The 21768-nt window shown below is 42.5% G+C and overlaps 2 protein-coding genes across 2 annotated transcripts in view; both read left to right on the top strand.

The window, feature by feature from the left end:
* Positions 1-1886: 1886 nt before the first annotated feature.
* LOC308534797 (disintegrin and metalloproteinase domain-containing protein 1-like) lies at positions 1887-5152 on the top strand. The gene has a single exon (XM_081113364.1). It carries the CDS (start codon positions 2008-2010, stop codon positions 4633-4635), a length of 2628 nt encoding a protein of 875 aa, XP_080969490.1. The 5' UTR covers positions 1887-2007; the 3' UTR covers positions 4636-5152.
* Positions 5153-13090: 7938 nt separating this feature from the next.
* Positions 13091-21768, top strand: part of LOC308535006 (disintegrin and metalloproteinase domain-containing protein 1a-like) — a gene marked incomplete at both ends in the record, with an annotated part of 51900 nt that continues 43222 nt past the window's right edge. The window contains one exon of the mRNA XM_081113721.1: positions 13091-15263. Coding sequence (XP_080969847.1) covers positions 13091-15263 — 2173 coding nt within the window. The remainder of the gene's footprint in view (positions 15264-21768) is intronic.

Below are 21768 nucleotides of genomic sequence, written 5' to 3'. Positions count from 1 at the left end.
TGTCCTTGTCTCTTCTGGCCTGTCTCTCTGATGCCCCTAAACTTACAGAAAGTTCATATTGTCGGAACAGTTTTTGTAGGCAGAAGGTTAGAGTCTCTAGTTTTGCCACATGATTTGTTAACCTCTGCTTACTAAAACCATTACTTATCACTCAAATACCTCTAGACATTACCATAGTTATAACTCTGCTTGATGTAAAACAACTTGTATATCTCCCTGGCTAACATATTGTATAAGCATAGGAGAATATCTGCCAGAAATTTATTGTTTGAAACATAGGAGGAACTTCCTCTTAAACAGTTTTGTTCTTGTATTTATTTGAGAAAGAAAAAGTTGAAGAAATTATTAGTTAAAGAAGAAGTCAAATGATTTAAATCAGACCTTGTGTATGAATGCTTACATGTGTGTTATTTATTGAAGAAAATGTGTTTCAATTTGGGAACTGGAAACTTGGATATTTAATTTTAATTATATTTTTATTTATTTAAAAAGTAGAGGTTTTCTTTCATTATTGATTTAATTCTTTCATCCCATAAAATGACTTAACCTAATTTGCCCTGCCTGTTTTGGTTAAGACACAGGGAAGTACCTTAAATCTGATAATTTCTAAATTACATAATTTTAAGAGGCGTTCTTTCCACTTATATGAACTACAAAGAAAAAAGAAATCCAGCTAGAAATCATTTCACCTTTTTGCTGTAAAATTTTAAAATAGGTTTGTGACATGACAGTATAAATTTTCTTGCTAGATGCTAATGATAAATTTTATCATCTATATGAGGACTTAAATATTAATTGGGGATAGTTAATGAGTTGATCTGCTCATGCTCATATTTGAGATCTTGTGGTATCATATCATTCTGAGATAGGGTAGTTTCCCATTTTTTGTGTGTGTTAAACTTGTACTCAGCCCTTATTTTATATTGTAAATATTTGACTTAATACAAATTATTTTCATGCAAAGTAAAGGATCTAGAGTTTTATTTAACCTCATTTTAGTATGCACAGGAAAATAACTGGACAAGGGTTGTGGATAGGGCTTTTCCCTGCCTTTTTACCTTTTAAATTTGTACGGTTGAATACACCAGGATATTAAGATAAAACCTGTGGACTTGTACAGAGATTAGAGTTTAATTTTAGTTACAAAAGTGAAGAAATCTCTTCAAAGGTCTTATAGAATACACTTTTATTTTCTTGATGAAATGGTATCTAGGTAGTTGGTTAATAATCAGCTTGTTTTTATGTTGGGACAGTTGAGAAGAAATGAACTTTGATCCCAGTCACTTAAACTACCTCCATGGTGAAACTGAACTCATTTCATTTAATACGTAATATGTCTCTATGATAGGAAAACTTCTTAGAAGATAACAGTTACGTTTATATTTAGATATAAAATGTCTAACTTCATCTTTTATGAACAAAGGCTAAGGAGGGAGAATTTGTGAGTCTGCATGTGATTTTTTTTTCAATTAAAGGCAAAAAAATGATACTGACAGTGAAGGGCTGGACTGAGAAACAGTACCCTGTATTACAACAGAAATGAGGAAAAGAGGTAGTGGGCAACAGAGAACTTTGTCCTGCTCATAGATCCCCCAAGAATCCCTGTCCCCTTCCCCCCAACCTCCTGCCAGAATGTTGGGTTTCAAAGAATGAGCAGATTAACGGATATCAGGGAGTTCTGTGGCCTGGACTGAGGATAAGGATAATTTGTCAGAGTTAAAGTACTAGCTGAATCATTATAGACTTTCTACTTGGTATATGTCTCTGTGAGGATAAAGAGAACTTAGACAAGGAGCATTAAAGCTGTTGCTGTTTGGACGAAGGCAACAACTGAAGATCAAGAGGGAAGCAAGAGTATAAAGACAGCCTCAAATCTGTAAGACCGAGTTGGGAAGCAGTCACCCATAAGGGAGCCAGATTAGATCTCAATCTCCAAGATTCAGCATGCCAAGGAAAGCTGCTGCTGATGGACACAGGCCCTGCATCATCAACTGATTCACTAGGGCCATGTCAGTGGCCACCTCTATGAGAGATTCTGCCTCTATATGGCCTTCTCTATGGAAAAACCAAGTGGCCTTGAAAAAGGGTAAGATCAAGTTTCAGACTTGGGCTCAGCAGAAGAGGGACTTAAGGCTGGGGCCAGTGCCAGGATCTTCATGTATCCGTTTGGGAATTGTGATACTATTGGTGGTTTTCCTGCCAAGTATGTACTGTGACCTGGGATCAGTATATTATACTTTCTATGAAATAATTATTCCCAAGGGGCTGATACTTCAGGAAAGGGATGGCCAAGAGAAAAATACATCCTACATGATATTTATGCAGGGCCAGAAACAGCTGATTCACCTGAAAGTGAAGACAGACTATTTTATCAAGAACTTTCCAGTCTTCAGCTACCACAATGGCATCCTGGGACAAGAAATGCCTTTCATCTCACATGACTGTCACTATGAAGGCTACATAGAAGGACTCCCGGGTTCTTTCGTTTCTGTCAACACCTGTTCGGGGCTCAGGGGCATCCTGATTAAGGAGGGAAAATCCTATGGCATTGAGCCCATGGGCTCTTCAAGACGGTTTGAACATGTGTTGTACACCATGGCCCATCAAGCGCCAGTCTCCTGCAGTGTCACTTCCAAAGACAGCCCAGTGGTGTCCACCAGCCGACAACAAGGGGGCAGGAAGCCTGGCGGTCTACAGGAGCTGTCCTACTTGTGGTCACTCACCAAGTATGTGGAGATGTTTGTTGTGGTCAACAACCAGCGGTTCCGAATGTGGGGCAGTAACGTCAATGAGACGGTCCAGAGGGTGATGCACATCATTGCCCTGGCCAACAGCTTTACCAGGGGAATAAACACAGAGGTGGTGCTGGCTGGAATGGAGATTTGGACCGAGGGGGACCTCATAGAGGTCCCAGGGGACCTGCAAGTTACACTCGGGAATTTCAACAGCTGGAGACAAGAGAAGCTCCTCCATCGTGTGAAGCATGATGTTGCCCACATGATTGTCGGACAGCATCCTGCACAGGGTATGGGACAGGCATTTCTCAATGGTGCCTGCTCAAGTGGGTTTGCAGCAGCTGTTGAATCCTTCCATCATGAAGATGTCCTGCTGTTTGCAGCGCTCATGGTCCATGAGCTTGGGCACAACTTGGGTATTCGGCACGACCACTCAGCCTGCATTTGTAAAGACAAACCCCTCTGCCTCATGCGTGACAATATCACTAAAGAAAGTGGCTTCAGCAACTGTAGCTCTGAGGACTTCTACCAGTTCCTCCAGGCACACAGAGGGGACTGCCTGTTTAACAACCCTCAGCGGCACAAAGGCCGCTCGCGTAGGGATTCCTACTGTGGAAACGGTGTGGTGGAGGCTGAGGAGCAGTGTGACTGTGGTTCTGCCTGTTACACTGACCCGTGCTGTGACCAAACATGTAGCCTGAAGGGGAGTGCAGAATGTAGTGATGGACTCTGCTGTTTTGGTTGCCGACTGAAGAATAAGGGATTCATGTGCCGTTCTGCTTTGGGAGAGTGTGACCTCCCAGAGTATTGTGATGGTACCTCTGCAGAGTGCCCCACAGACACCTATAAGCAAGATGGGACGTCGTGCGGTAGGCTGCACTACTGTGTTGGGGGTCAATGCAGAAACCCTGATAATCAATGCATGGCTATGTATGGGGACACTGCACGGTCAGCCCCAGAAAACTGTTACATTTCAATGAACAGCAAAGGGGACCGGTTTGGAAACTGTGGCCGTCCCACCTCAGCAATGTCAAGATACATTAAGTGTTTTGATGATAATGTATTTTGTGGGAAAATTATATGTACAAATATTAGATGGGTCCCATCCATCAAACCCCATCACACACTGATCCAGATTCCTTATGAAGATGACTTCTGCTGGAGCTTGGATGTCTATAACATTACTGATATCCCTGATGAGGGAGATGTGCACTCTGGCACTGCTTGTGCCCCAAACAAAGTCTGCATGAATTACTCCTGCACTGATTATGCTGCGCTCAACTATGACTGCAGACCAGCAGAAATGTGCAATGGGAGAGGAGTCTGTAACAATGTAAGGCACTGCCACTGTGAGGCTGGCTATGCACCCCCCGACTGCAGAACTCCAGGAAATGGGGGGAGTGTGGACAGTGGTTCCCCTGCTAAACCAACTGATGCAAATCTAAGTGAAGGTGAAGGTGGCAGTCCTGCTAAACTTAAGACTGAAAATCAAAATCTTGGTATTATAGTTTTCATACTCCCTTCATTTCTTTTACTATTATTGATATTATTAATATGTTGCATTAGTCTTAATGCTGGAATTGAGTCAGTAGAGACCCCAGGGGCCTCCACAACATTGAGTTCAGAGCATACCATTTTTGAATCAGAGATTATCCCATCAGAGGAGGGCCTCCCACCTGAGGAAGGCCTCCCACCAGAAGAAGCCTCCCCACCAGTGGAGCCCCCGCCACCAGAGGAGCCACCACCACCGGAGGAGCCTCCCCCACCGGCGGAGCCTCCCCCACCGGCGGAGCCTCCCCCACCGGCGGAGCCTCCCCCACCCGCGGAGCCTCCCCCACCTGAGGAGCCTCCGCCAGCCGCGCCTCCCCCACCAGAGGAGCCTCCTCCACCAGAGTCATAAGTGATGGTAGCAATGGAAGCACAGAAATAACCAAAAGTAGAAGAGTAGTTGAGGAAGAAGCCAAAGAATATCAAATACCTCAAGTACTGAGTAGGAATGGAAGGTTAGAAAGGCAAAGAGAAAGTGAGAATTGACGGCTCTAGTAGTGCTGATGGGGCTGTGTAATCTACAGAAATACTATGTAGGAAGAGAACTCCTGCTTTCAATATTTACTTTAGTAATTTGATTATATATTCATATATGAAATCGTACATGAAATATTCTGTATCTTTGCTTTTCCCCATTTCATGAAACTAAGTTTTTCTCATGGATCATTGCTAGTTGTTTCATTTAGGCCACTTTTTGATCTGAAATTTTTTTCATGGCGTACCATCTTCCATCTACATTGTTTGACATAATGTATTATCTGTACCTATATTACTGGATTATTCAAACCAGTGACAACAATGCATTATTTTAGGAACATTATCTATTGAGTACTTTGATTTGCCCTAACCATTTCTATTCCTGAAAGAGATCATTTAAAATAAAGAAATAAGTAAATAAATATAAGGTTATTTGCAGATTAAGCATCATTTCAGACTCCATGCAGCCTAGTACTTGGGGTTTCTTTAATTTGGGCTTTCTGGAAGGGGTTATATCTGATCCAGGGTGGTCTGATCACCCTGGGTCTGGGATAATTGAGGTAAGTGCTGAGATCATATTGTGGTATTCGTTTTTTCCTTAAATTCTATATTGAAGTTGATATTTTGTCTATTAACAACTCATAGGAATGTTTCTGTGTGGTAGTTATTTTCGTGTGGTAGTTATTTGCTAAGACAGCACAAACTATATGCAATAATATTACCCATCCTGGGCAAGACACTATGCTAGACAGACACTTTGCATTTGTTGTCTTAATAAATCCTCTCATTCACCCTATGAGGCCTTCATCTTGTACACGAGGAAACAGAGACCAAAGAGCTAGTACGGGGTGGGGCCTGCATCCCACCCCAGGTATGACTGAAAGTACGTTCTTCACTGTCTCATGAGCTTTTGCTTCAGTAAAGAAAAAAAGAAAGTGACCAGGGAGACATTTGATGTTTTTGCTTGCCCAGAACATGGCTTCTTATTTGGCGACATTAATGAAACAAAAGCCACACTGTGTAGTCATTATCAATGAAAGTGTCCTTTTCTTTTTTTTTCTTTTTAAAATATATTTTATTGATTTTTTTACAGAGAGGAAGGGAGAGAGATAGAGAGTTAGAAACATCGATGAGAGAGAAACATCGATCAGCCGCCTCCTGCACATCTCCTACTGGGGATGTGCCCGCAACCCAGGTACATGCCCTTGACTGGAATCGAACCTGGGACCTTTCAGTCCTCAGGCCGACGCTCTATCCACTGAGCCAGACCAGTTTCGGCGAAAGTGTCCTTTTCCTATTACATTCTGACATCATGGCACAGCAGGTTTGTATCTTGTTCAGCTCTGAGGGCCCCGCTCATTGTAAGTGCTCAGTCAATGTTGACTAAGTGAAGGATTTAACCAGAGCCAACCATAGGATAGGAAAGTAACCACTTTGGATGCCACTTGCTAGGTCTAGACATGACACAGCCAAAACCTTGCTCAGGTGCAGTGTTGCTGCAGGTTGAGTTTCAGAGAAGTTCCTTAGCATCAGTCCCTGATGATCCATATGCTGAGTCCCTCTTCTAACTGCCCACCCTATGTGAGCACATAAGAGCAAGCAAAAGAATAAGACCTGGTTTTTGCTTTTAAGAAGCTTATGTTAATTATTTTGGTGTAACAATCCTAAACATCAGAGCAAAATCCAAAATCAAGCCTTCAGTTATATAAGTTTTCAAGTCACAAGATCTGCTGGTAACCAAATCTCAGAATGTTGTATGCCAGAGATCAAGATTCATGGGAAAAACATGCTATTGGTCGTCACCCAAGAGCTCCGAGAACAAGGATAGAACGGGGTAACTGAGTGCCTCCACATATACACTTGTCATTAGAGACTCGGAAAGGGTGCGGAGGATTTCTGCCGAGAAGCACTTCCGTGAACAGAAGGGGTAACCTTCCTGATTATGCACATGCGGATGGTGAGTATACTGAAAGATAATAAACATCACGTATTTTCAAAACTTAACAAACACAAGGGAATCATGATTTAGGTACAGGGTAATCATTCTTATCTAATTTAATGGCATGTGTTAAGGACCAAAAGTCAGGTAGATATTTGGGAATCCATCAGTAAGACCTATCACAATATTTGACAAAAATTTAGCAAATATAGAAATTGTATAGACTTTTTAATTTTTCATTGCTGTTCTTATGACTAACCCTCAGGTGTACAAGACCAGTCTAAAAGCAGGAAACAGCTCTTTGAATGAAGTCCTTTGAAAAAGTGACAAAATTGGACATATTTATATATTGCAAGGTGAATCTTAAAATATGTGAAATCCCCAAACTCCAGGGATTGACAGTTGAAGCTCTTTAGGATAGACTATACCAGGGAAGTGACTATTTTTTGTTATTGTTAATCCTCACCCGAGTATATTTTTCCATTGATCTTTTTTTTAAAAAATATATTTTATTGATTTTTTTACAGAGAGTACTAGAGAGGGATAGAGAGTTAGAAACATCGATGAGAGAGAAACATCAATCATCTGCATCCTGCACACCTCCTACTGGAAATGTGCCTGCAACCAAAGTACATGCCCTTGACCAGAATTGAATCTGGGACCTTTCAGTCCGCAGGCCGATGCTCTATCCACTGAGCCAAGCCAGTTAGGGCTCCATTGATCTTTTAGAGAGAGTGGAAGAAAGAGGGAAAGAAGAGAGAATCATTGATGTGAGAGAGAAACATCGATTGGTTGCCTCTTGCACATTCCCCGACCAGGGCCTGGCCCCGACCAGGGGATGAGCCTGCAACCAAGATATGTGCCCTCGACTGGAAACAAACCTGGGACCCTTTGGTCTGTAGGCCAATGCTCTATCCACTGAGCCAAAACAGCTAGGGCGAGAAGTGACCAATTTTTAAGTGGGCAGGAGAGAAGGTAGGATAATTGGGTCTGGAAGTGCCAGGTTCGCAGTTCAGTGTTCTGTATTATGTGTAACTGCTTCTATGCAGTGCGGACTCTTTCACCTGATTCCTCTCCCCATTATGTCTGGGTGATTTTGAGGGATGCTAGCTTACAGGCTCCAATAATCTATGTTGCTAGTCTCTCAAGTCCCAGCCAGTTGCTGCCCCAGTGACTGCTTGCTGTCCTTAACCTGCCTCCCATGGGTGGCTACTGTCCTCTCTGTGCCTGCTCAGGCCATGAAAACCCAGACCCTTCCCTTATTCTCCAAAGTATAGCTAAGTCCAGGCTCTAGATTTTTATCCAGATTTGTGGAAACGAAGGAAAATTACAAAGTTGAAAAGAACAAATGTGATGTTACCAATATTGTTCCTAAAGTCCAGAAGTCATGGCCCTCCCTGGGAGACTTGTACAGGTCCCTTTTCTTTGGATGTCCCCACCTGACATCTTTTCTTGTCCCTATAGGACATGCTTTTAGTGTTGTTCTTATAACTTGCAATCAAACTCTACTCTCTTCTCTAGAGCTCAATGGAAGGAAAAATAAAATATTTACGTTAAACAGGGATGACATTATCAATGTCAGAGGGACGCTAAAGTTTTACATTACAAAGTTGCAAAACTTTTTGAAAATGTACATAATTTTTTTAAAACTTCTGGTGTTTATGAACTTAATATCAAAGATAGAATTTTGGGCTTCCATTGGGCAAATATGTTCACTGACATGTTTTTTTAAAAGCAAAAGCAGACTTCTACCAAGAATGTTTGCAAAATGCTGATGCTTTAAAATTAATACTCCCCTTGCTTCTGGACATTAAGCTTTACATATTTAAAAATGTTTTTCATTGATTTTTAGAGATAAAGGAACAGAGAGAGAGAAACATCATTGTGAGAATGTAACATCGATTCACTGCCTCCTACTAGGGATTTAGCCCGAAACTAGCCTGGGCATGTTCCCTGAACGGGCATCAAACTGGCAACCTTTTGGTGCACGGGATGATGCCCAACCAACTGAGCCACACCAGCCAGGGTAAGCTTTACATTTTTAGAACTATGGAAGAATTTTTGAAAAAATCCAATACCACCTTTCATATTTAATAAAATTATGGAAGTCTTGCATGAGGTTATGCTAGAATGAAATAAATGAGGATATGAAGTTTTTGAATCAATTTGTGTACAACAAGGCCACAGTGGCTCTTCTCAGAAAATATTAAATTATTTAAGAAGAGAACATCAGAGATGGAATCATCGCTGATAAAGTGTTTGCAACCTCATGCTTGGTTCATTTAACTGGTCTCTCTAAGGTTCTTACTTTCAGATCAGTCTCTCTGTCTCTCCCCTTTCCATTTCTCTCTAAAAATCAATAGAAAAATCTTTTTTTTAAACAGTGGAAAGACAGAATGAGAGAAAATATTTGCAAATCATATCTGATAGAGACCAGTACCCACAAAATATTTTTTAAAAAATATATTTTCTTGATTTTTTACAGAGGAAGGGAGAGGGATAGAGAGTTAGAAACATTGATGAGAGAGAAACATCGATCAGCTGCCTCCTGCACACTCCCTACTGGGGATGTGCCCGCAACCAAGGTACATGCCCTTGACCAGAATCGAACCTGGGACCCTTGAGTCCGAAGGCCGATGCTCTATCCACTGAACCAAACTGGTTAGGGCCCCAGGAAATATTAATGAGTCTTACAATTAAGAAAAGGACACCCAATTTTATAAGGGAAAAGATGTAAATAGACATTTCTACAAAGAAGATAGTGACCAAAAAGAATATGAAAAGGTGTGTAACATTGTTAATTATTAAGGAATTGCAGATCAAAACTATGAGATATCACTTCACATCCACTAAAATGGCTATAATTTAAAAAGTAGAAAATAACAAATACCAGTGATAGGAGGAGGAATTGGAAGCTGCATTCATTGCTGGCAGAAATGTGAAATTGTGTAGCTGCTTGGGAAATTCCTTCAGAGGATAAACAGAGTTCTCACATGACCAAACATTCCACTCCTAAGTATCTACCTAAGACAAATGCAAACATATGTCCATGCAAAAACTTGTACTCAAATGTCCATAGCAGTATTATTCACAGTAGTCCCAAAGTAGTAACAACCAAAATGTTCATCAACAGATGTATCTAAAAGTAAAATGTGGTATATCCACACAAAAAGAACATTATTTGGCCAAGAGAAAGGGAATTTTGATGCAATTTTCCTCATGGCTAATCCTTGGAAACGTTATGCTAGGTGAAATAAGCCAGCCACAGAAGATTCCCACATGTAGGATTCCACTGCTATGAAGTGTCTAGAATAGACAAAATCATTGAGTAGAATAGTGGTAGCCATGAGCTGTGGGGAGGGGAAGATGGGGAGTGACTAATAATAGATACTAGTGTTTTGCTTAGGGGTGAGAAAATGTTTTAAAATTGATTTTGTGACACTTGTATAATTTTCTAAGAACACTACAATCTTCTGGTGTGTACACTTTCAAGGATGAATATTATGTCAATTATATCCTAATAAAGGTATGATTAAAAAAGCAAATAAAATTTAAAAATTCTGTGATGCATGTTTAGGAAGCAAATTGAGAAAGAAAAGTCACAAAGTAGTTACCATAAAAGACAGAGGCAGGATTATCTCTGAAGCAGGAGGACATGTGATTGGCAATGGCACATGGGTGACTTCGAGCAAAAACTATTGATTACTTGATCAGAGTTGGACTTATGTAGCTTTCTCTTCTCTCTCTCTTTCTCTCTCTCATATTCATAATATAAAATTAACCCTCTTTACTACTTCTAAGTGTATAGTTCAGTGGCATTAAGTACATTTACATGGTTGTGTAACTATCACCACCATCCACTTCCAGAATGTTTTCATAATCTCAAACTGAAACTATCTTCACGAACCAGTCTTATTACTCTTTCCCCAGCTTCTGTAACCTCTACTTCTTCACTTTCTGTTTCTACCAACTTGACTACTCAAGAAACATCATATAAATTAAGTCATAATACATGTGTCCTTTTCTTTTTTCTTTTAAAAAATGTATTTTGCCGAGGCCGGTTTGGCTCAGTGGATAGAGCATTGGCTTGTGGACTGAAAGGTCCCGGGTTCGATTCCAGTCAAGGGCATGTACCTGGGCTGTGGACACTTCCCCAGTGGGGGATGTGCAGGAGGCAGCTGATCGATGTTTCTCTCTCATCGATGTTTCTAACTCTCTATCTCTCTCTCTTCCTCTCTGTGAAAAATCAATAAAATATATTTTTTAAAAAAAGTATTTTTATTGATTTCAGAAAGAAAGGGAGAGGGAGAGATAGAAATATCAATGATGAGAGAGAATCATTGATCGGCTGCCTCCTGCACACCCCACACTGGGGATCAAGACCACAACCCGGGAATGTGCTCTTGACCAAAATCAAACCCGGGACCCTTCAGTCTGCAGGCAGATGCTCTATCCACTGAGCAAAACTGGCTAGGACACATGTATCCTCTGTGCTGAATTGTTCACTCTTAAATAATTTACTGAAAATATATTTATGTTTTATTCACATTTTGTGACTGTACTATGATTCAAAATTTAAATTTCAGAAAAGAAAAAGTAGTGGTGCAAATTGGAACAGAATGCATATATATATTTCCAGTTTCAGTATGAAACAGAGAGGAGATACTGGATGTCAACTGGAGAGTGATGTGGGCTAAGAGTGATGGTTTGATAAAGATGAAACATTATAGCATATAATGAGATTAGATCCAATGGATAAACAGATGTTTCAGATATAAAACACAAAAGGGACAGTTGGAATAGTTAAGTCCATGAGAAACTGTTAAGGGAAGTAGACCCCACACACAAGCAGCACATTGGCCTTAGATTGAGGTGCGGACAATTTATCTACCAGAGTCAGAGGAAAATTTAGATACAGGCGACTCAAGTGGTGTCTCCATGTGAAAGTACTTTTGATTGCTTTTATTTCTCTCAATAAAACATGAGGCACGAAGACATTAGGAAAGTGAACTGACCAGCAAAATGTAGGAAGAGGGAGATACATTTTGAGGTCATGAATGTGCCATTCATCAGCATAATTGTGGGTTTTTCTATAGACACTTTGACTCTTTCAGGACAGACATGAAGTGAGCACAAACAAATAACATACAACAGATGATACATCATAGCATCATTACCCGAGAGTCATTTATTCATTCAATAAGTAATTGTAGTTAATCTCTTTTTTAAAAAAATGTTTTTACAAAGAGATAAGAAAGAGATAGAAACATCAATGAGAGGGAAAAGTCAACATGGATGGGCTCATGCACGATGTGGGCTGGGCATTGTGCTTGAAACCAGGGCATGTGTCCTGATCCCGAATCCAATCAGCAACTCCTGGTGCATAGGTTGACACTCAACCAATGAGCGACCCTGGCCTGGCTAATTCTTCTATTCTTAAACTTGGATGTACTAGTATAAGGATGAAAACAGAAGTGGGCATTGAACAAATGTAGGCCATTTTCAAACACAGGGGAGACTTTGTGATACCTAGTCTTCAGTTGGCATGATTATAGGGTACTGATATGTCCGCGCCATCCAGAGAATGGTGTGTACCTGGAGTTACCAGCCAATGTGCCCATGAAAATCACACATAAGAGAAGGCTACTCTGTTGGCCTCTCCCAACACATTTTCCGACAGTGTTATAAATAGAACTTGAGAGACTGAATTTTGATTATGTTAAAAAAAAATTGGAGTATTGTCCCTTGCCCCATGATCATCAACCCATTTAGGCCTACCCTGAGGCACAGGACAGCCACCCCCTGTCTTTTCTAACAGCCTGCCTTCAGAGATGTGCATAACACTATAAAGCCTCATTGAGAGATCAATAAGATCCTGAATTTGATGCACATATGTTACAGAGCAAGAGTTTTAGAAGAGGGGAAATGGGCAATGGAGTGTGCCCACCAATGATCTCCAAGCCCCCGGTCTGGAACATTAGTAGTTAGCTGAGCAACGGACACAGGAGGGGTGGAAGTTCCGTGTGGCACAGTTGAGGAAGGCACAGAGTTTTTGTTTCCTCTCCCAGGGTTTGGAGTCCTTCTTGGTAATTACATCACCACAATATCAAAGGACTGTAGCCAAGGATCACTGAAGCTAATGCTATGGAACGAAGCCACAGAAAGGACACTATCTGAAGGATAAGAGAGGTCAGAGAGACTAGAAAGGACACAGCCAGAGGTAGGCAGTACCCACCATTTATGCAGCCAGCCAACACCTGCAGCTAATCCCAGTGCCTAACAGTCTGCATGTCCAGGAGTGCTTATGCTTAAGGACACAAGCCCTGCATCAGCCACTGATTCAGTGGGGCCATGTCAGTGCCCACCTTCTCTACAGAGGAACCAAGTGGTTATGTATGAGACAAGCAGATTGCTTCAGACCTGGGCTCCCCAGATGAAGAGCTTGGCGCTGGTACTGGTGCCTGGATCTTCACGTGTCAGGTTGGGGATTGTGCTGGTGTTGGTACTGAGTTTCCTGCCAAGCTTGTGCTGTGACCTGGGATCAGTATATTATTTGTCCTATGAAATAGTCATCCCCAAGGCTCTGACAGTTGAGGGAAGGCAAGACACAAGGCAAAAGGCATCTTATGTGATATCTATGCAGGGTCAAAAACAGGTGATTCACCTGAAAGTGAAGACAGACTATTTTATCAAGAACTTTCCAGTCTTCAGCTACCACAATGGCATCCTGGGACAAGAAATGCCTTTCATCTCACATGACTGTCACTATGAAGGCTACATAGAAGGACTCCCGGGTTCTTTTGTTTCTGTCAACACATGTTCAGGCCTCAGGGGCATCCTGATTAAGGAGGGAAAATCCTATGGCATTGAGCCCATGGGCTCTTCAAGACGGTTTGAACATGTGTTGTACACCATGGCCCATCAAGCGCCAGTCTCCTGCAGTGTCACTTCCAAAGACAGCCCAGTGGTGTCCACCAGCCGACAACAAGGGGGCAGGAAGCCTGGCGGTCTACAGGAGCTGTCCTACTTGTGGTCACTCACCAAGTATGTGGAGATGTTTGTTGTGGTCAACAACCAGCGGTTCCGAATGTGGGGCAGTAACGTCAATGAGACGGTCCAGAGGGTGATGCACATCATTGCCCTGGCCAACAGCTTCACCAGGGGAATAAACACAGAGGTGGTGCTGGCTGGAATGGAGATTTGGACCGAGGGGGACCTCATAGAGGTCCCAGGGGACCTGCAAGTTACACTCGGGAATTTCAACCGCTGGAGACAAGAGAAGCTCCTCCATCGTGTGAAGCATGATGTTGCCCACATGATTGTCGGACAGCATCCTGCACAGGGTATGGGACAGGCATTTCTCAATGGTGCCTGCTCAAGTGGGTTTGCAGCAGCTGTTGAATCCTTCCATCATGAAGATGTCCTGCTGTTTGCAGCGCTCATGGTCCATGAGCTTGGGCACAACTTGGGTATTCGGCACGACCACTCAGCCTGCATTTGTAAAGACAAACCCCTCTGCCTCATGCGTGACAATATCACTAAAGAAAGTGGCTTCAGCAACTGTAGCTCTGAGGACTTCTACCAGTTCCTCCAGGCACACAGAGGGGACTGCCTGTTTAACAACCCTCAGCGGCACAAAGGCCGCTCGCGTAGGGATTCCTACTGTGGAAACGGTGTGGTGGAGGCTGAGGAGCAGTGTGACTGTGGTTCTGCCTGTTACACTGACCCGTGCTGTGACCAAACATGTAGCCTGAAGGGGAGTGCAGAATGTAGTGATGGACTCTGCTGTTTTGGTTGCCGACTGAAGAATAAGGGATTCATGTGCCGTTCTGCTTTGGGAGAGTGTGACCTCCCAGAGTATTGTGATGGTACCTCTGCAGAGTGCCCCACAGACACCTATAAGCAAGATGGGACGTCGTGCGGTAGACTGCATTATTGTGTTGGGGGTCAATGCCGAAACCCTGATAATCAATGCATGGCTATGTATGGGGACACTGCACGGTCAGCCCCAGAAAACTGTTACATTTCAATCAACAGCAAAGGGGACCGGTTTGGAAACTGTGGCCGTCCCACCTCAGCAATGTCAAGATACGTTAAGTGCTTTGATGATAATGTATTTTGTGGGAAAATTATATGTACAAATATTAGACGGGTCCCATCCATCATCCCATCCATCAAACCCCATCACACACTGATCCAGATTCCTTATGAAGGTGACTTCTGCTGGAGCTTGGATGTCTATAACATTACTGATATCCCTGATGAGGGAGATGTGCACTCTGGCACTGCTTGTGCCCCAAACAGAGTCTGCATGAATTACTCCTGCACTGATCATGCTGTGCTCAACTATGACTGCAGACCAGCAGAAATGTGCAATGGGAGAGGAGTCTGTAACAATGTAAGGCACTGCCACTGTGAGGCTGGCTATGCACCCCCCGACTGCAGGACTCCAGGAAATGGGGGGAGTGTGGACAGCGGTTCTCCTGGCAAAACAGAGGTTGAAAATCCAAGTGAGGATGAAAAGAACAGTTATAGTGTTGATCATGAAAATTTTGGCAAAGGTGGTGAGAATAGAAATGAAAATGACAGCAAGGATGTGTTAATGTTTGTATTCCCCTTTTTTGTTTTAGTAATATTTATTTTTTGTTTGTGTATCTTCTTTTACTGTTGTTTATTTTTTGTAATATTTTTCGGTCTAATTATTGGTGTCCATCTTGGGGCTGACGAGGATTTTTTACAGAACTCACAAGTGGCCCCCGAAAGAAGAAAACACTTGCATAAGAAGAGGACAACGACATTAAGAGAGGAAGGGTCAACAACAGAAAATGAGTAGTGATAGGAAGAAGTCTTCTATAGCAAGCACTTCAGACACTTGGTGGAAGAGGCTCAGTAGAGTAAATGTGAAGTGGGTATTGACAGGCGAAGTGGCTCTGATGGGGACTGTAAAGACTATAGAAATGTGCTAATGTAAAGGAGGGATTTTCTTCTATCTTTTACTAATTATATGTGTAAGTGAAATAATTTATAAAACATTTTACTATATTTTCCTTTTTCACATTTCATTAAGTCATTTAAATAAACTCTTCTCATGGATCATTCCTATCAAAGTCTTGTCCTAGTTGGCCCAATTTTTTTTTTTAATATACTTTATTGACTTTTTACAGAGAGGAAGGGAGAGGGATAGAGAGTTAAAAACATCCATGAGAGAGAAGCATCGATCAGCTGCCTTCTGCACACCCCCTACTGGGGATGTGCCAGCAATTAAGGTACATGCCCTTGACTGAAATCGAACTTGGGACCCTTCAGTCCACAGGCTGACACTCTATCCACTGAGCCAAACCCGTTAGGGCATTTGGGCCAATTTTTGAGTTACCAGTTTTTCAGAGAATGCTACCTTCCATCCTCTGTTTTTGACATATATATCTGTGCCAGTTTTTTTTCATCCAAATCACAACTACAGATTGTATTAGGAAGGTTGTTTATTTGATTTGTAGTTCTCACTGAACTGAGTAAGTATACCCATGAAATAAAAATATTTTAAATTAAAAAAATAGCCCTAACCTGTTTGGCTCAGTGGAGTAAGTGTCGGCCTGCAGACCAAAGGGTCCCAGGTTAGATTCCAGTCAAGGGCATGTACCTTGGTTGCAGGCTCCTCCTCTGGTTGGGGCCCAGGTCCTGGTTGGGCATGTGCAGGTGGCAACCAATCGATGTGTTGATGTGTTTCTCTCACATCGATGTCTCTCTCTCTCTCTCTCTCTCTCTCTCTCTCTCTCTCTCTCTCTCTCTCCCTCTCTCTCTCTGTCTCTCTGTCTCTCTCTGTCTCTCTTCCTCTCTCTCTTAAAATATATTTTTATTGATTTGAGAGAGGAAGGGAGAGGGAGAAAGATAGAAGCATCAATGATGAGAGAGAATCATTGATCAGCTGCCTCCTGAACAACCCCTACTGGGGACCAGACCCGCAACCCAGGCATGTGCCTTTGACCCTAATCGAACTTGGGACCCTTCAGTCTGCAGGCTAACGCTCTATCCCCTGAGCCAAACCAGCTAGGGCTTCTCTCTTTTTCCCTCTCTCTTCCACTCTCCCTAAAAATCATTGGAAAAATATCCTTGGAGGAGGATTAACAAAATATATAAATAAAAAAGTAAATAAAAAGTAAGTAACAGTGTTCACATAGGCATCAGTTAGGCTTTCTGTGGCCTATAAACCTTAGATTTGGGACTCTCTGGAAGGGCTCTATCTGATTCAGGGGGGTGTGATCACCCTGTGTCTGAGTACATGGGAGAGAGTAAGCAACCTAGGCAAGAGGCAAGCTTGTCCACTGCTGAGTCTAGTTGGAAGTATTCCTTTTTCCTATTTCCTTTTTTCTACTTTTCTTATTATATTTATTTCTGATTTCCATTATTAAGTTAATATTTTATTGCCTGATAACCCAAAGGGACAGAGCATTGGAGGGTTGTTAATTGTCTGTAGGAGAGCACAAAGGATGTAAAATAATATTATCAATTGTGTGCAAGACATTATTCTTTTTTTATTAATATATTTTATTGATTTCTGAGAGGAAGGGAGAGGGAGAGAGAGATAGAAACATCAATGATGAGAAAGAATCACTGGGCACGTGCCCTTGACCAGAAGCATACCTGGGACCCTTAAGTCCGCAGGCCAATGGTCTATCCACTGAGCCAAACCAACTAGGGGCCAAGACATCATTCTTAACATTTTACGTTCATTGTCTTAATTTAACCCTCCCATTCACTCTATTAGACCATCTTCTTCCAGATGAGGAAACAAAGACAGAGTTTTGCTTAGAGCTAGTAAAAGGTGGAACCTGCATCCCACCCCAGCTATGACTGAATTACCTTCTCCACTGCCTCATGAGCCTTTTCCTTCAGTAAAAAAAAAAAAAAAAAAGTGACCAGGAAGACAACTGACATGTCTACTTGCCCAGAACATGGCTTTTCCCTTATTGACTCTAATGACACAAAAGCCTTACAAATGGATGCTGCTTTCTACCACATTGTATAGTCATTATCGGTGAAAGTGTCCTTTCCTCATTCCATTCTGACATCATGGAGTGGCAGGTTTGTATCTTGTGTTCAGCTCTGAGGGCACTGCTGATTGTAAATGCCCAGTAAATGTTGACCAAGGGAAGGATTTAACTAGAGCCAACCTTAGGATAGGATGCAATTCTGCTAAGTTTTACATTACAATGTTGCAAACATTTTTTATTTAAATATTTACATTTTTTAACTTGTCATGTTTACAAACAATTTCAGAATAGAATTTTAGTAATGCACTGGACACCAAATTTCTCACTGACATGTTTTCTCAAAAGCAGGATCAGACTTCTGCCAAAAATGTTTGCAAAATGCTGACTCTTTAAAAAATTTCTTAGAAAGATCCAATACCACTTTTGTTACCTAATAAATATTTAGAAGTCCTGCATGAGGTTGTGCTGGAATGAAATAAATGAGAATATGAAGTTCTTGTATTAGTTTGTAACTGACAATGCCATGGCGGCTCTTCTCACAATTAGGAAACATTTTTTTAATTATTTAAGAAATGAACATCAGTGGTGGAATCATGACTGACAAAGTGTGTAAAACCTCATGCCTCTTTCATTGCTGTAATCCAACTGGGCTCTCTCATGTCCTGACGAAGATAACCCAGAAATTGATTTTGTCTCCACAGTCTGGAGTTCAGGAACTCCCACTGCTTCCCCCCCCCCCCCCCCCCCCCCGTTATCTAGAGTACGCAATGTAAACTTGGTGTGGCAATAAAATCCTCTGACTATTGGGAGGTCCATTCCATTTAAATCACAGTCACCTATGACTTTGTTCAACATGACCTCAGGCATTTCTTGCCTGCTCCCTTTCTGGCCTAGAACGCCTTCCTCTTTCAGCACTAGCTTTTCCAGTGGCTTTACCTCTGCAGAATGCACACTGATCATATTCCAGAGGGGCTTTTCTTCCCATTCCTTTCCCTTTCCTGCTCCATGGTTTCCAATGATGTGCTTGCCCCAGGAAGACAGTTGCCTTCTCATTTTCTCTTTTATTAAAAACTTTAAAAGCAATACAAACTAATTATGAGGGATCCATTCCATGTGCCCCGCCAACCTTCTGCATTTTTTCTAATATCTGGAAAACTCTGGCTAGTTGAAAGTACAGTTAACCACAGGAATATTTTCTCCAGCCTGGGGATCTACATGTGCATATTTCTGGTAATCCTGAAAGATTCGTTCTTGAAGGCAGAGGCATCTTCATCTACTTTCTGTCAAACTGCCTGTATCATATGCAAACTCTTTTGTTTGGGGATCCCCTTCCTGAGCCCCCCTACTATACACTTCTGATAGTGTTCAAGTTGTTTAGTTTAAATTAAACTAGGCTGGACAAGCAGAGTACCTTGAGCAGGGTCTGGGGTGTGATTCGGGCTTTTCTCATGTAACTGAAGTGCTTCCTCTCTGGCCTTACCAAGCACTAGTCTCTTTTCATCCTCAGTTAAAAGGATGTTGAGCAGGGCCTGAATATCGGCCCCATTGGGGTTGTGAGTGGCAAAGATGGAATCTACAAACCTGTAATTTTTAAAGGGTCATCCCAGTAAGAGGGGTTGGAGTTTTTCCAATTGAGTAGATCTGAAGTAAAGAAAGGGGAATGGGCCCAGTAATATCCTGCTGGGTGCCCATCCCCTGTGGTTCCCACTGGTATACGGCCCGGAGGGGAAATTGCCCTGCCAAGGAGTTAGCCTTATCCCCTCCAAATTCAGTACCCACCTCGTCTTTGAGGGGAAGGGGTCAACTGTCTCAGGCTTTCTCACAGGGTCTACAGCATCTGAGATTCCAGGATAGGGAGGGAGCTCCTTTGCTGTTGGGAGCACTTGGAGCCTGTATATCATCCCATTCCTGACACCGGAGGACAGCCTTAACAATGGACCCTAAAACAGCCTCCTCCTGTTCCTGTTCCTCCTTCTCCTTCTCCTCATGTTCTCTACTTTTTGGTATGACCGGTACCTCATCTTTTCTCTGAACCATCAGCTTAGTTCCTTCCTTATTTCCATCAGAATCAAAATTATGCAATGACATAAAAGCCTGCACATATTGTATTTCTCCCCATTTCCCTGAACCTTTTACGAAAAGATTCTGACTCTAATATAGTACAACTAGTGACCTGGTGCACGAATTTGTGCACTTTGAAAGGAAATTAGTTAGAAGGTGGTCAGCAGGGCAGGAGTGGGCGAGAGGGGCCAGACACGCCCTGGAGCCAACCTCCCGTGGTCCCTCCCTTGTGTCTGCAGAGTGACCAGGATCCCTCTGGCAGGTGGGGTCCCTCGGCCTGATCTGAGGGGAATGGGCTGAAACCAGCTCCCTGACATCCCCCGAGGGGTCCCAGAATGCAAGCGGGCACTATGCAAAGTTGCTGTCATATAGGGTGTGGAATGCAAACGCAAGTGTGCAGTAAACCAGATTTGTCTCCAACAGTGCCCCAGCAAAAACATAACCCATGGCCAAAGGTGGAATCACGTGGCCCCGCGAGGAATCTGACTCCCTCCTCTCTGGTTTCAGGGTGTGTCACCCAAGAACCGCTGCTGCCAAGTCACTGCAGCTCAGCAGCTCCTAGGTTAAGCGTCTGCCCCCTGGTGGTCTGTGCACATCATAGAGACTGGTTGGAAGGTAGGAGGGACACTTAGCATATTAGCCTTTTATATATATACTAGAGGCCCGGTGCACAAATTTGTGCACAGGTGGGGTCCAGCTGGCCCCACCCACATTGGGGGAGTGATCAGGGGTGGGGCTGGCCGGCGGAGGGGCCACGGGCTGTTGGCCCGCCAGCCCCATTCCCTGGTTGAACTCCTGGTCAAACTCCCAGTCGAGGGGACAATTTGCATATTAGCCTTTTATTAGATAGGATATATATAATTCAAAGACCCATGTGGTGGCCACCTTTCCTCAGAATCTAACATATACACCAGTCAAACATATATGAATGTTTATTCCAATACTGCTGGCAATATGGCAGAGCAGCAGGTCATCACAAAAATCTGCTCTGCACCCCACCATAAGCCAGCTGCTTATATTGGGTACATGGGGAAAGAGCCAAAGGGTATGCCAAATGGGCAGTTAACAGGTAAGCAGGCTGGAGATTTACAAAGGCCTGTGGGTATGCAAAATAACTGGGGATTTTCAAAGGGCTTAGTGATATGCAAGGGCTAGGGCAGGGGTGGGCAAACTTTTTGACTCGAGGGCCACAATGGGTTCTTAAACTGGACCGGAGGGCCGGAACAAAAGCATGGATGGAGTGTTGTGTGAACTAATATAAATTCAAAGTAAATGTCATTACATAAAAAGGTACGGTCTTTTTTTAAAAATAGTTTTATTCATTTCAAACGGCCGGATCCAGCCCGCGGGCCGTAGTTTGCCCACGGCTTGGCTAGAGTCTTCAAAGGACTGTGTGTAACTGCCAGCCAGGTTAGAACGTGCCTTCTTTAATCAGACCAAAACAATTACGGTTAACAGAGCATGATTAATATTTCTTACAATTCTAGCTGGTTCCCCAACATTCTATTTCTGCCCCTATCAATTGGATTTGGCAATGATTTCTCACATATGATACCAAAGGCACAGGCAACAAAAGACAAACTGGAGTTCATGAAAATAAAAAAGTTTTGTGGATCAAAAACCACTATGAACAGAGTAAAGAGATAACACAAGAATAAGAGAGAAGATATTTGAAAATCACATAGCAGGGAAAAGATTAATATCCATAACATACAGAGAACTCCTAAGCCTCAACAACAAAAAAACCAACAACCTGATTCAGACAATGGGCAAAGGACTCAAATGAATATTTCTTCAATAAATATACACAGATGGCCTATAAGCACAGGAAAAGATATTCAACATCACTAATCTTCGGAGACTACAAATCAAACCTACTATGAGATACCACCTCACACCTTATAAAAAAAACCAACCCTCTCTCTAAAATCAATAAACATATTCCTGGGCCTGGCCAGTGATGTTTTTTAAATAACTAGTGTGAGAGAGGATCTGAAGAATATGGAAGACCTTGTGCACT

This window comes from Myotis nattereri, assembly GCF_964212035.1.
Source record: "Myotis nattereri genome assembly, chromosome: 19".
In the NCBI taxonomy this organism is placed as follows: domain Eukaryota; kingdom Metazoa; phylum Chordata; class Mammalia; order Chiroptera; family Vespertilionidae; genus Myotis; species Myotis nattereri.
The sequence above is the reverse complement of the archived record's forward strand: the minus strand, read 5'-3'. Positions and strand labels throughout refer to the sequence as shown.

Coding starts and splice junctions, on each gene's coding strand:
- LOC308534797 (XM_081113364.1), top strand. CDS start 2,008: ATGTCAGTGGCCACCTCTATGAGAGATTCTGCCTCTATATGGCCTTCT.